This window comes from Nelumbo nucifera, chromosome 5, assembly GCF_055504915.1.
Source record: "Nelumbo nucifera cultivar China Antique chromosome 5, China Antique-T2T, whole genome shotgun sequence".
NCBI classification, from domain to species: domain Eukaryota; kingdom Viridiplantae; phylum Streptophyta; class Magnoliopsida; order Proteales; family Nelumbonaceae; genus Nelumbo; species Nelumbo nucifera.
Window position 1 is genome coordinate 43408992 of NC_142653.1, and position 15035 is coordinate 43424026.

The 15035-nt window shown below is 34.3% G+C and overlaps 1 protein-coding gene across 1 annotated transcript; it reads right to left on the bottom strand.

The window, feature by feature from the left end:
• Window positions 1-12761: 12761 nt before the first annotated feature.
• Window positions 12762-13823, bottom strand: LOC104608554 (aspartic proteinase nepenthesin-2). Its single transcript, XM_010274592.2, has one exon. It carries the CDS (start codon window positions 13821-13823, stop codon window positions 12762-12764), a length of 1062 nt encoding a protein of 353 aa, XP_010272894.2.
• Window positions 13824-15035: the final 1212 nt, after the last annotated feature.

Genomic DNA, 15035 nt, shown 5'->3' on the forward strand with positions numbered 1-15035 from the left:
AGTCCAACTTTAGTCTGCAGACAGGAACCAATATACATGGTCAACCAAACTCATCTGATACCAGACTAGTTTGCTTTGAACTACATGTGAAATATCAACCAACCAACGAATGGACACTGGTAATGAAAACGACATCAATGGTCTCCCTTAGTCTTCTAGGCCACCACAACACTAGAGCTCATGAAACGAAAAAGAAAAAAAATCGCCACCAGAAGCATGGTAAGCAATGTGATTGGTTTATCCTAGTCTTCTAGACCATAAGCATCTAATTTGAACTCAAATGAAAAGAGGAAAAAGTAATCACTCTTTCAAGGAATCTCTGCAAGTGATTAAGTACTCCCATAACCCCGTGAAAAATATATGCCCACAAAGAGGGAAAGCAAATAGCACCTATAAAAGAAAGGAGTATCCAACTTAACCAACCTTTTGTAGGAATATGCCATATTGGTTTAGGCCTTTCTCACTGTTCATGTGTTAGGCTCCAAGCCTGGTTTGGTATTTTTCAGTTGGAAAGTGGTCATACTGACCCAACTCCAAATACCCAGATCACTGGAGATTAATGGATCTGGCGTGGACCAGAATGTAACACCTGGTGTAGGTCTTTGTGTCTATTAGGAAGGGTTTAAATCTGCTTTTTATTATGGTAGATGGATCATTCTCCAGGCTTTGAGCAAGTTTCATCTCATTATTCTTCTTTTTCATGTTCTGTTCTCTTTACATCTCATATAGACATTGATTAGGATTATATATCTTTCAGTGCTACTGTTGGAAAGAACCCAGAGCTGAAAATGGCATTCGGGAATCACTTTATCTCTTATGTTTGGTGTCAGTAATCGGTATGTTTGGCGGCCATTGCCACAACCACACACACCATATGTTTGGCCAAGTTGGACTATTTCTTCCTTCAATGCAGAGAAAAAGGGGAAATCAAATCAGTTCCCCACAAGATTACTCCCCACAACATCCCACAGCACATACCCGCCATGTATTAGAAACATCTCCCAATGATAATGTGCTGTGAAACATTGTGGGGGACTGATTTGAACTCGGAACGGGGGTAATTTGCTGTGTTAGAAGACTTTGAGACAGTAAAAGTGTAAAACCATTAAATTGTGCTTTTTAATCGGAGATACTGACGATTTAAGAACAGATTGATTTCGTGACTTGGGAGGATTGAACTCTCTAAGTTGGGTTTTATCAGTAGGCATCCCACAGACAACAGATGTATATACAACGCAAATTAATAAACCACTGAAATGATCAAACTCTTTATGCTTAGTTTGGAAAGAGTGAAAGAGTACAAATATAAATATATACAATGCAAATACATATATAATATAAAATATAAGGTTTTACACTTTAAATATGTACAATGCAAATACATATAAAATAATATAAAATATAAAATCTTGCACTTTATAAATGTTGGGTCCAGCTATAGGGGCACAAAGTGACCACTCTCAAACTCGAACCCATATTCTCACACTTATCGTCCCAAGATTTTGCCATTGCACCAAGGAATTATTTATGCATATTAAGATATCTTGCACTATTGGATAATTAAATTTCTAACATAATTCTGACCAAGCAAATGTGATGATTTGTGGCTCTGTTTCCACCAGAGAAATATTCCAATATTTCGGCTCATATTCCCCTGTTGCTATGGTACTTTATAGCATAATCTTAAAATAATTTGCAATTAGTCATATTTATCCAAAACAGAGCATATCTCCCTCCACAAACAATACGTAGCATTAATACAATTGGATTGCAATCAAAAGCTTTGACTAGCTAGTACAGTCATTAGCATATAAAATGTTCCATTGACAATTGATAAGCATGCTTATTATTAATTTGCTTTGTTTCATGTGATAAGATGGGAGAGGTCCTTCCACTGTTCCACATGTTAGTGGACCAAATTTCAACCTAAAATTCTTGCCTCATATTGAGAGTAATATCTTTTCTTTTGAGGGTAAAGTTTATATTAAAAACAGATTGAAATGAGTAGAATATCTAAAGAAAATGGCATTATAAGGCAGCTTACAGGGTTGATGACATGGCCTTATGAAGATTAATACAGTCGATCAAATCACAGCATCCTTTACTTAGTGGAGTTCAAATCAGCCCTCCCACAAGATTGTCCCCCACAATGTCCCACAGCACATTTTGCCTTGTATTGGAAACATCTTTCGATGATGATATCATCATTTTTTATATTATTATTAGGAGATATTCCTAATACATAACGGAGATGTACTGTGGGACGTTGTGGGGGGCTGATTTGGTCACCACTTAGTGGATAGCTAACATATATTACCTTTACAGTTTACACCCCAAAAACAAGATACCCACAAGACCTCTATAAAAGAAACACACACAAATCCAAAAAGCAAAACTATTGCCTTTTCCACCTCTGCCCGACCTCTGTTCATGCTTTTGTAGGTTAGGTTGTGTAAGGAAGATCTATTTGACCCTTTCAAAAACTTATTTCATACACACGTCTATACATACATACATGTATACGTTATGCATACATATATACATATATATAGACTTTTGACTTTTGATACTTTTTATTTTATTTTATTGAAATATGATGTGCCATTTTAATCATTTTCTTATTTCTTTAAAAATAAATTACAAATTTCAGCCCATCTCCTAAAGTTTTACTAACTGATTGGATCAAGTTTGATATACATAGATTCAAATATAATTTGTTGATATTCGAACTCAAATTGAATTAAATATTCTCCCTTGGATTTAAAACGGACTTGGGTTAGATTCGGATATTGGATATCAAAAAACTAAGCTAAAAAGGATCGGAATAGATTTTGAGAAATAGTCATGTAAACATAGAACACTGAAACCAATATTATTGAGTCGTATTGGAATGGGGTGGATCCATATTTGATGTACTTGTAGACAGATTAATTTAACTGTGAATATGGTACTAAATAGAATGGAATGGCAAAACAGTCATGTAACCAACCATGACATTATAGTTGGGACAAAGTGTAGATGATGATGCTGATGGATGATGAATCAAATTTGGATCGCCATCATTGTATATATTAAAAATTAAAATTGATTGATTGATTGTGCTCAATGGTTCCAATTGAAAATATAATGTGAAAAATGTTTGTAAAAGTTCATCTCTCCTACAAAATATTCACCTGAACATAAATTTCTAGATAGCCCTATAGCTATTTGGAATGTTGAAAAATGAATCAGTAATGTCAAGTGTCAACAATGCAATTATATGTTTTATTTTCAAACATAATGTCAACAATATCAATTATTAAAATACAGAAGAATTGATCCTTCTCATGATGGAAAAACACCTAATTTTAAGCCCAACCATCCTAATCACAGAGAAAGTCAAACAAATATGAGATGGGGAGGGGGCAAAATGATGAAGAGTGGTTAAATGCATAAAAGTTGGGCTACAAAAGAAAAAGATGAGATGACAGCAATTTTATTTCCAAAAGAATCTTAAAGAAATTAAACTAGAGAGAGAACAAATGAAATTGAGGATCTTTGTAGGTGGTTTCAAAGTAAGATTAAAATATACTGTATGTTATAATGTGGATTCTGTATGTGCTCTATTTAAGAATTCAAAAAATCCTTCTAATCTTGTGGAGTGATGATAAAAATAATGATTTTCATAATCAAGTTAACTAGCTATAAGGCTGTGTTTGGTTTGAAGGAAAAAGTAGGGAAATGAAGGAAAAGATAGGGAAACCTTTACAAAATTTATATAGGTTTTCTCACTTTTCCATTTCTTTCCCTACCTTTTCTTTCAAATCAAACATAATCTAAGTTCTAAAGGCTTAATTTAGTCTTTTATCAAAGGCTTAATGTAGGATGAATCTATTGAAATTAATAATTTCAAAATCCTTAAACAAGACAGAGTTTCTTTATAATCAATTGAAAGGAATTGACCAATAAGTTTGTCTTCAATTCCATTGATATTTTTACCTGAAACATCAAATTTGTATTTTCACTATAAACTTTAATGATCAGGTCCACACATTCATTTTTCTAGTTGAAGTGACTCTTGTATGTCATGTGACAACATATTTTTTCACTAATTTATATTAATCAACCTAAAACGTTTCAAGCAGAAACAACAATTGTAAGCTCATTGGAAATCCAGCCATAATGTGCAGACTCCATGTTTCATGTAGACCAACCTGTTGAGTAACTGTCATCCATTATTCATGGTGGATTTGAGACCATGCAATGTAGGTAAACTGTGCCACCATAGGTGGAGAATGCAAATTGACTAAGGGAGTCATTGTGAGTAAGCGCTTGTTCGTTTCCTCTTAACTCTAATCTCTTAAGATGAATCTTTTAGCTTTGAGAGAAAAATGGTTGTTTGTTTTATCTTATTTTTTCTCTTAAAGTACAATCATATAACTTTTTGTTTTCGAATGATACCCCCAAAAAGACAAACAAAAACTCTAATATATGGAGTCAAAATGGATATTTGATAATTTTTAGAATTCAGAATTCAGAATAACATTCTATGCATTTAGAGTTAAGAGGAAAGAAAAGCTCACCAATTAATACCAATATACCTCTTAATGTAATTATTGCATGAATTCAGATGTCAAACTTCAGAGCAAATGAACGAGCCCTAAGCCTAAAGAACCTTTGCCTATAAATAGGCTGCACAACCAAAAAGTAGATTCTCTAAACACATTCATACTTCTACTCTCTTGCTATCTAGTCATCTAGAATCACCTTGTATTCTCTCTTATTCATTCAAGCTCTCAAGCTCCCACCTTTGCACCTCAACTAACTTGAGCATCGAAGATTTCATTCCCGAGGAAGAACTTTGGGTCCCTTGACTTGTTTCTATGACTGTAGGTAACCTCATTGTTGTAATCTCAGGGAAAATTTCTAGTCCTCTTTGTTTACTGAATTGTACATCAGTACCGAATATAACCCAAGTCATGAAAGCCCAAAGGATGTTTTTGCAATGGTTTCCTCTAGTGCCAGGGCTATTTTAGATTGGAGAGAAGTTTCTAAAATGCTTTCTTATGGAAAATAAGAAAATGAAAAGAAAAAGTATCTTTACCAAATGCGTTTAACAAAAACTAGTAAATGTGCACACATGTCGCACATGACAAATTTTGACAATAATAATTGTAATAACAAAAATAATATTAGAGATGTGTATAGTTTTTTTAATTTCTTCTATAATCTTTTATATTTATATCTAAGTTAAAAAAATTATTATTTAATTATGACACTTAATTTTTGTATATTATGACGAATGTATAATATTAGGGATGTTTTCTTATTTTTCTATAAATGTTATCTTTTTTATAGATTTTAGTATTTCTATCTATTTTTAATTTTTTATTATTTAATTGTTACATCATGGGTTAACCTGGACTATTGGATTTTTTAACCATTCCCCAAATGAAAAACATTTTCCTTAATTTTTGAGATAATTTCGAATTTTGTATTTCATTTCTACTATCAATAAAATTAATTCTTATTTATCACACTTTTTCTTTAATATGTTGGCTATATAATATTTGGGATGTGCCAAATTTTATACTAAAATTTTCTATTTTTTTGTATTTTTATATTTTTTAAATTTTATTATTCAATTATAACAATATGGGTTGATCCATTTGGTTTTGAATTTTGTATTTCATTACATATTAATAAAAATTATTCTTATTTATCACACTTACCTTTTTAATATGAATTAATATATCATATTAGAGATGTGTCTAAAATTTTCTATTTTATGTATTTTTCTATTTTAAAAAAGAAATATTAATTAACTATGACATCATGGGTTGGTCTAATGATTTGAATAGTTGAACCATTGACCCACCACTCAAGGAGGAAAATGGTGTCATTTATGGATCATTTTTAAATTTTTTATTCCATTTCCATCATTAATAAACATATTTTATATTTATCATACATATTTTTATTTAATATGACAAATATATAATATTAGAGATGTGGCTAATTTTTATATTTTTTTTATTTATATGTTTTATCTATTTTTTAAATTTTAGTATTTAATTATGGCATCATGAATTCACCTATTTGACCCAAACGGTGTACTACTTACTTAGTAGTTGGAAAAGCCTATTTGTTTTTAGTGGAATTTAAAAATATAAGCTTTATACTATTAATATCATTGTTCAGGGAATTAGTGAAATTTAATGATGATAGACAAGCTTAAATATAGGACTTAATGAGAGAATAAAATGCACTAAAAAAGTAATATCCAAATTACAATTTCTACCCTCATAATAGAGAGTGGCCAAATTCAAAATGAGGGGTATTTTAGTAAACAAATTCCAAAAACCATGGGGAGCTATTCACACTTTTTTAGTAGTATAGATATAGTGGGTGTTTGGCACTAGAGTGTTTTATAAGTATTCCATTTTTACTGATGTGTCATGCCCACTACATCAACAATTAAATGAAATTAGGGGAGAAAATTGCATATGACAATATGCCATTTCGAAAAAAGTAATAATAATAATAATAATAAATGTTTTTGTAATGATTAGCTCCAAGATTCAATAAAGGAGGGGTGTCTTGAATCCTTAAATTGACTATTCTTGAATTGCTTTGGTGATTTTGAATCACTAAGGTGATGTGGTATATTGAAATTTGAAAAAACTGACTTCTTTTCAGAGTTGTCATTATAAATATATTACAATACTAAGTCAAATCACTTTAAACACCCAATCAACTTGCACCTCTTCCAAATATAACTTTTTTATGGTGCCAAACACCTACATAGATGTTAAAGAATCAGGCGTTGCATTGCTAATTAGTCTTCATAACCATTGAATGCCAAGCACCATCCTAATATGTATCTAGCTTTCTAATATATGTTGAATAGCAAACATGTCTTATTCCGCTTTTTCTTTCAATTAAGATAAAGTGCCTAAGTTTGACCCGCATTGGTGATATTGGCCATACTATCAATGGAATTTTTTATCTTGTAATATTCATGAATCTGACATCTATTATCTTTGGTAGATAAGCCACAAGGATTAATGCTAGCATATTTTGAAATTTGAAGCAAAGAAATCCAATTTCCAACAATATTATAATATCTTCAACTTTTTTTTCCTGTGATTTGACTTTGATCTCTCTGGATGCTAAGGCAAAGTGCCAGGTTTGGTTGCCCCATTTCAACTTTGAAAGACTGATTGAAAGCTCCATGAGTGAAAACTATCTTTCATTGTCAAAGCCCTTTAAAAACCAGCCGTGGACATTGCAACTAATCATATATATCACAGAGGCTTCCAAATAATCTTCATTGTCCCACAACATTATAAGTAACTGAAGGAGAAACGCTTCTCTTGTGGTTGGAAACAAATCTTCCAAAATTTGTTTCCAATCTTGAATATATAAGTTCCAGTTAATGTTCATTGCCCCACAATTTTTTTAACTTGATGGAATCCTTAGAATATATAAGATCCAGTTAGTATTACATTACCTGGAATTTCCAATCTTGAATGCAAGATAGTCAAGGACATGGTTTTTAAAACTGGACCGACCGAATGGTTAGATTGGAAAAACCAGGAATCAGTCAGGTGACGGTTCTATTTTACCTCAGAACTGTTGATTTGGTAAGTAAATCGTTGATTCGGGCGGTTGAACTGTTCGAATTGTTTAATGGTTTGTCCGATTTTTATTTTTTGTTAGAATGGGCCATCTATTCAATTCGAACAATGGGATCATTCGACCCAAAAATCGGACCTTGACTGATTCATTATCCGGGTTGATTTTAAAAACCTTGCTATATAGTGAGACAGTAAGAAAAAACATCTCCATTTGAATAACTTACCCTTAGTAAACTTGCCAATGAAAATGAAAAGCAAAAGTATATTTTCACAATCTCTGTAAGAGAACTCTGAAAGCAAGAAAAAAATTGCTTGGCTCATTTTTAGTCGGTAACAAAGCCACATATCACCCATGTTTGAGAAATCTTGAACTTCTCATAATAATACAGTGACTTGATTTTTGTCATCACTTATCACCTTCCAGAGCTTAGTAATCAGGGCATACACCAAGGGACAGGACAAAATACCGAACACTTCGATCTATGACACCAGTGTGGTTTTGAGCACTGTTTGACGTTACTTTTGCATCGGAGAGAGTAGGTGGATGCTCAGACTGATTTTTTCCAAATCAACCACTCTAATGGTCAAGTCACTATATCTTTTAACTTGTTTTAAAAAAGTGTCATTATCCAACATTTTTTATTTAAATAAAAGAAAGTGATTAAATGCATTATGGACATTGCATTAGAAACAAAAGGTTGGAAAATAAGTAAGAATTAAAACTATAATATATATGTGATATAAATTTAATAACGATAGGGGCACAAACTAGGATATACTTAGAATTGGAGATAAGAGATAATTCAATGTGACCTTCTTTATTATTTTGGTCTAATAATTCATAATAAAAGAGAGATTAAAGAGGATGTTGCCGATAAGAATACAAGTGCAAAAAATGAACGTGGCAAAAGTGCAAATGTTTTGCTGATGTGTGATAAGATTAAGGACAGGCCAAAAATGAAGTTATAGGAATGAATTTAGGAATAGATTTAATAAATGAAAAAATGAAATGATAGTAGATTGAGATGATTTGATAACATGAATACCCATAAGGATTTGGGTGAAAGTAATAAGAAATGATTTAGGTGTTCATAATATAATTTAATAATGAATAGGATACTAAAAACATAACAGAATGACAAAACAGGATTTATGTAGTCGATTCCATATAATTTGCACAAGGCTTAGATGAGATAATTTTTTTTCATTTTCTGGTAAATGATGCAACAATTAATTTGCTCAATAATACGAGCTCTTGCCCCACAATGCCCCATAAAACATCCCAACTGCGTATTAAGAACATCTCTCGATGACAAGTGCAGGAAATAATGAAACATCAACAGAAAATGCTCCCAATACACATTTGAGATGTACTGTGGGGCACTGATAGACCCAAAGAATACTAAGCACATAACTAATTCAATTAATGTTTCTAAGCAATACAGGGTGAAATACTGATTGATATCTCAAATAAGACGAGGGATCATTCAGTCGAGCTAAATTTACAAGTGAAACAGTCTGATTCTGTATGGAGGAGTTAGAGATGCAAACAAAGTACCAAATTGGATAACCATCATCACATTCACCGGGAACAAATAACAGCATTATCTTCTAATAAAAATCATAAACGGAATCCATATTTTACGCTTGGATTACAAGCAAACCAGAAAACCCTTATATAGTGTTAACTAACCAATTCTAACCCAATTATTAATCGAAACACAAATCACAACCAAAATGGAGATAACCGGTTCAATCGGTTCGGTTCCATCAGGTAGATGTCACCCATTGACAGCTCTACCCTAGATCTTGCCTCTTGCATGGTGGGAGGTTGGGACATGAGAGCCACAGCTTACTACTTAGTTGTTATTGGTATCCTATTAATGAAATAATACTTATCCTATATATTGTGTGGTTTATATATCCAAATTCTTTAGTAGAATGAGTCTGTAACCCTTTGTTCTTCTACGGTATTGCTCGATTACTCATCCATCTTCCGACCATCCAATTGGTGGACAAATCAATGGAGTGATCTCAAAAGAATGTTGACCATTCGGTGTCGTTCTTTTATGAAGAGGGAATTCAGGCAGAAGAGAAAAGTAACAAGTAGTGCTAGACATGGCCATTTAGAAGGGCTCCACATATGTAGAATAATACTCAGTTGTAACTTTCATCATATCGAACTACTATTGCTAATGCATTGCCAATAGGAAAAACGTACAGACTAACCTTTAAGTTGACCTTTTTATTTATTTAAATTAAGGTTTTGGATCTATGTAGGGCCTGTATGACAACAAGGCTAGATTATTCAAGTACTCAACTACGGCAGCTAAACTTATAGCTGGATAACCCATTGGAACATTGCAAACAGAGTGTATTGTTGGGGAGTTTTCTTTAAAAAATCGGGCCTTAAACAATACAGCATCCTTTTCAAGGGAAGGACAACTAAAGAGCTCATTGTGGGTGGTGTAAGCCAATGAACAAGGAGCATGAGCATGTTTTGTTCTGTGGGTGTTTATTGGGAAAATATTGTCACATCCATGCATTTTAATGGTGGTATTTATTATGTGTAAAACCACTGTTTTGTTTCAATGTCTATCAAATAAACATTAAAAACAGAAACACTTGGATTTATGAGCATAAGTTGTTAGGGGAAACTTGATTCAACGATTATTGAAATGCAATGCTGACTTGGCACAATGTAAGCTGAGGTGGAAAATAGCTTGATGGGGTGTTACTTGAAATGCCCAACTAAATAACATAAAATAATAAACGTTTAAAGTGATGTTTTTCAATAAAACACTTATCTGAGAAACATCCTACCATAAACACCCATGGAACCAAATGCATATAAGGATGTCAACGGTATTCAAAAATCTGATTTCGAATTTGAGATTTGACATAATCAGATCCAATTTGGATAATTTGAATATCTAATCGGTTGAATAAGGATACCCTATTTATATCGAATAGTTATTTGGATACGACTTGATTCAATTTGATAAATATCCAAATTCGATCGATTATTTAATTCTTATATATAACATATAAAATATTTAAATGTTTTATATAATTTATATATAAAATAATTAAATTATATAAATAATTTACATACTTTATATAAATAAAATATTTATTTTATATATTTATTAATTACCTAAAATAATTAATTGGTCCCATTCGAATCGAATCGAATATTCAAATATTTAATCAGATTCGAATTCAAATATTAATTTTCAATATCCGTCAGTTATTAAATCGAATTCGAATATCGGATTTGATTTTGGATATTGCCTGATTCAATTCGAATTTGATCCGCTTACACCCCTAAATACATAGAAGGTGATTCTGGTCAAACTGATAATTGAGAGAGAGAGAGAGAGATTTGAACTCCCTATTTGGGGACATTCCTTATTTTAAGGACTTATCTCCTTTTTGTAGTTAAAATGTGGTAATACAGTCTAAGAACACTGAATTTTTAACAATAAAAATGAGATAAATCCTTAAAATATGGAATGCCAAATGCAGCCTAACACCTCCCCTATTAAAGTTAAAGTTATTTCTAACGAAGTCATCAAAAAGGACTCCTTACCATTGCTAATTTTTCAAAATTTCAAAACAGTGTAATAATTTCTTTGTCCATTCCGTTATCTTTGGTGTTGACCTATGCTTCGTCAAGTTTTCATGTATATGTAATGCTATCAAGGAAAAAAAGTTTGCTGCATCTAATAAATTTCTTTTTTTCATTTTTTCATAGCACTAGATGCAGAAACGTTATTAAAAAATGTGTGGAGAGGAGTTTTAGACTGACAAATTAAATTGAATTCAGTTTAGATATGATAGACCTGCTTCTCTACTTACGGTATTGGATGCAATACAAGGCTAAAATGACATTTAAATGGGTCCCGCTTCTGCCAAAACAAGAAAAAAAAAAAAGGAAAAAAGATTATAAAGAAACAAATGAAAAGAAAATTTAAATGCATCTCACTACAGACTAATTAAAGAGAATAAATTCTTATTTACAAGAATCTAAATTAGGATTAATTGGGCTAACTAGCAGAACAGTTATGATGGATCACTATATCGCATGTCAGCAAATGGTTTAGTGGTTTCTCTAAGGCTATGTTTGGTTTGAAGGAAAAAGTAGGCAAAGGAAGGAAAAATGTAAGAAAACCTATACAAGATTTGTAAAGATTTCCCTTCCTTTTTCTACTTTTTCTTTCAAACAAGGCCAGTTTTTCGTTCATCGATCTCTTTCAGCTGCAGGAAGTTTTTGGACACGGTTGATCAAATAATAGTTCAATACCTCATAAAACAGTCAAATATGTCCCAAGTATACCCAAACCTTAAAAGGGGCAAAATTGGATTTTTAACTATAAATTTCATCCACATTTGATGTTATATGTAAACGGATGCTTCACTCATTGCTAACCGAGGGGAGGCCTTTGTCCAATAACATTACTTGACAGGAGAGGAGGTCTTAATAAGTGAGGGGAGGTTTTAGCATTTAGTTGAAACATAGAGGGAGGTTTAAGTCTTTTACCCTAAGGCTCAGTTAGCTTTTTCAATAAATGCATTTATTCGTTTAAGTCTTTTATCCTAATCCCATTGGCTAACTTTCCTTTCTGTTTGGTCAACCTACATCTTTGGAATGGAACTGGCCATTAATCTGGACTCCACTAGACGAGAAAACAGGAATTGGTCTTAGTCTCAGAACTATAGGCACAAAATAATTAGCCTTGAAGTTTGAACAGAAGTAATTGGATCAAACCACAATATATATCACTCTTTACTGCAAATACTAATCTCTGTAACAGCTAGATAGACTTGATTGCTTATTCACTGCTACTCCTAAGTCCTAAACTAACACAAAACCTAATAAACTATACGGAAATAATCCATACAAAAACTACCCATCACCACATCCACCGGAGGAGGAGACAATCAACATCTCCTTCTCAAGATCATAAACGACGTACATGTTATACAATTGAATGTTCCCCAAGACTGAGAAAACCTCATATGGCATCATCGCCAAGCAAAACGCACCAACCGGAAAATCTTCCACAAAATAACTCTCTGGATCCAATTCCAAGTCAGCACCACCTTTGAAGTGGAATATCAATCTGGGCACCTCTATCTCTATAACACCGGAAGATTAATCTTCTGGATGAAGGCTTGCTTCACCAGCTCAAAAACTTCCTTCTCCAGGAACGTGATGGTGGTACCCGAGTCGACGAACATCCCACCAGTCCCATCTTTTCTGATTTCGAACGTGGAGTTTGGGAGTGGGATGAGAGTGTCTCCGACTGTGATCCCTTCAATGGAGACGTAGTAATATGGCACATCCTCTACGTAAGGGTTTCGCATCATAGGGATAGAGATGGTTGGTCTGCTTATGTTGGGCAGAGACCCAACCATAAAGAAGCTACTGAAAGATGTATAACCGTCAGCCATGCAATAGGAGAATGTCTTCGCGCCGAGCTGAGAGATGAGCGACAGCGGCCCGCGTCCAAGCCCGAGAATTCCATCAGCTTCTTCCAAGAAGAGTGCTTGGTTGTCCAACCCACAGCCGAACCCAATGTGAGGAATGGGGACTAAGTGGCCATCATCCCCAAACTGGAATGTATCAGTTCCCATGTAGCCTCGCGTCGTTGAATTGTCTCCGTAGTCATATTGATACTCACACCCCTTGGTGCACTTGGAGTAGGGCAGTGATTTGCACAGTTCGCTGGAGCAAGAGACATTTGAGAAGGTTGAAGAGTTACTCGGATCAAAGAAGAGTGGATCATCATACGCGAGATCACAGTGCTTGCAAGGTAGGGATTGTGCCCATATCAAATCGCTTCCGGTGTCGAGTATCAGCTGCATCCATACAGGTGGATTGCCTATATATACTGGCAGAACAAGCTCATTGCCACCTGGTTCGAGGTGCCCCATGAATTTGTAGTCGGCTGATGGGTCAGCCATTAGTGGTGCACTCAGCCTCTTCATCCTGTTCTTTCCACTCTCTATTGCACGTTGGGTGCGCTCGAACTTGGTTAGACTGACGCCTGAATCGACATGTATTAGTTTGACGCGAAACCCATTTTGCACCGGCCGGTGATAATTATCAAAAGCGTGCCTCGACGTGGAAGTCGCCGGGGACCCATAGAAAGCCAACAGAGCTAGTAAGACGAGGAGAGCTAGAGAAAAAGGGTTCATAGTTGGGTTGAATGTAGAATTGTTGATTGAGAGAAAAGCTCAAAGACGTCGGAGCTTATCACTTATCACTTATCAGGCGTCGGAGCTTATCACTTATCAGGTGGTTAGACAAATCTTAGGTTGGTGGTTAGAATCAAGATAGACCAAGTGGCGGTGGCTTCCTCAGTCCTCTGAGTCCGGGTGTGTTACACATTTTTTTGCTAAATTTGTGGCACTAAGCAATCAGCTTATCCAGGTTTTCCATGCCATTAAACAAACTCCATTAGTCTAGCAACTAGATGCAAGGAGAAATTAACATAACAAAATCATTTGAACAAGATTTTTCAACCATTGATCTGCTTGTTACTGGAGCTTTGTTGAGATGAGCTCCATTGACCATTAGCAATATGCATGTGCAGGGGTCATCATAGGCACATTATATGAATGTTGAAAGACTCGCACTGGACTGCAGCAGATGGTTGAACCGATGATCTGGTGATCCAGTCCGGTCTTACAAACTATCCTCTATTAGCTGACCAGATGGTTGAACAGATGATCCGGTTGACCCAAATGGGTTAGTAGAACTAGGGTGAAAGGGATGCACGTCGGACCCATTGGCTTATACAATGCAAGTACATAGCTGCACCTCAAGGGAATGGAAGCCACAATTGACTACCTAAACTATAGAAACCAAGGTTTTCAAACCTTCGTTGACCCGGACAGTCGGACCGTTTGGGCCGGGAATCGTCTAGAAAGCCGGTTCCATTTTACCCCAAACCTGCTTTTTGGTCAAAAATGTTGAAAAAGTCAACAATTCATTGATCCGGGCGGTCAAACCGTCGACCTGTTCAACAGTTTGATCTTTTTTATTTTTAATTATTTTTTTAATTTGTTTGTCAGAACAGACCGTCCGTTTGAACTGGACGGTCGAACCATCGACTCAAAAACCGGTGACCAAAACGGGCTTCGTTTCTAAGTCATTTTTTAAAACGTTGACAGAAACAATACGTTTAACCAAGAACAAGACCAATGGTATTAAATGTTTTTAGTGAATCTGACCTTAAGATTTTGCATTAGCCTAACCTAAACGAGTTTGAATTTGCTCCTCACAAAGCATATCTTACACCAACCTAACAGTGCATTGCAGTTGTGTATCGAGAACATCTCCCATGAATGACGATAACATCAAGTAGGGGAGATGTTGTAAAGGCACGGCTCTAATATTACAAGAAA

What these genes read in the sequence shown, in the direction of transcription:
- LOC104608554 (XM_010274592.2), bottom strand. Translation starts at nt 13,823, where the DNA reads ATGAACCCTTTTTCTCTAGCTCTCCTCGTCTTACTAGCTCTGTTGGCT.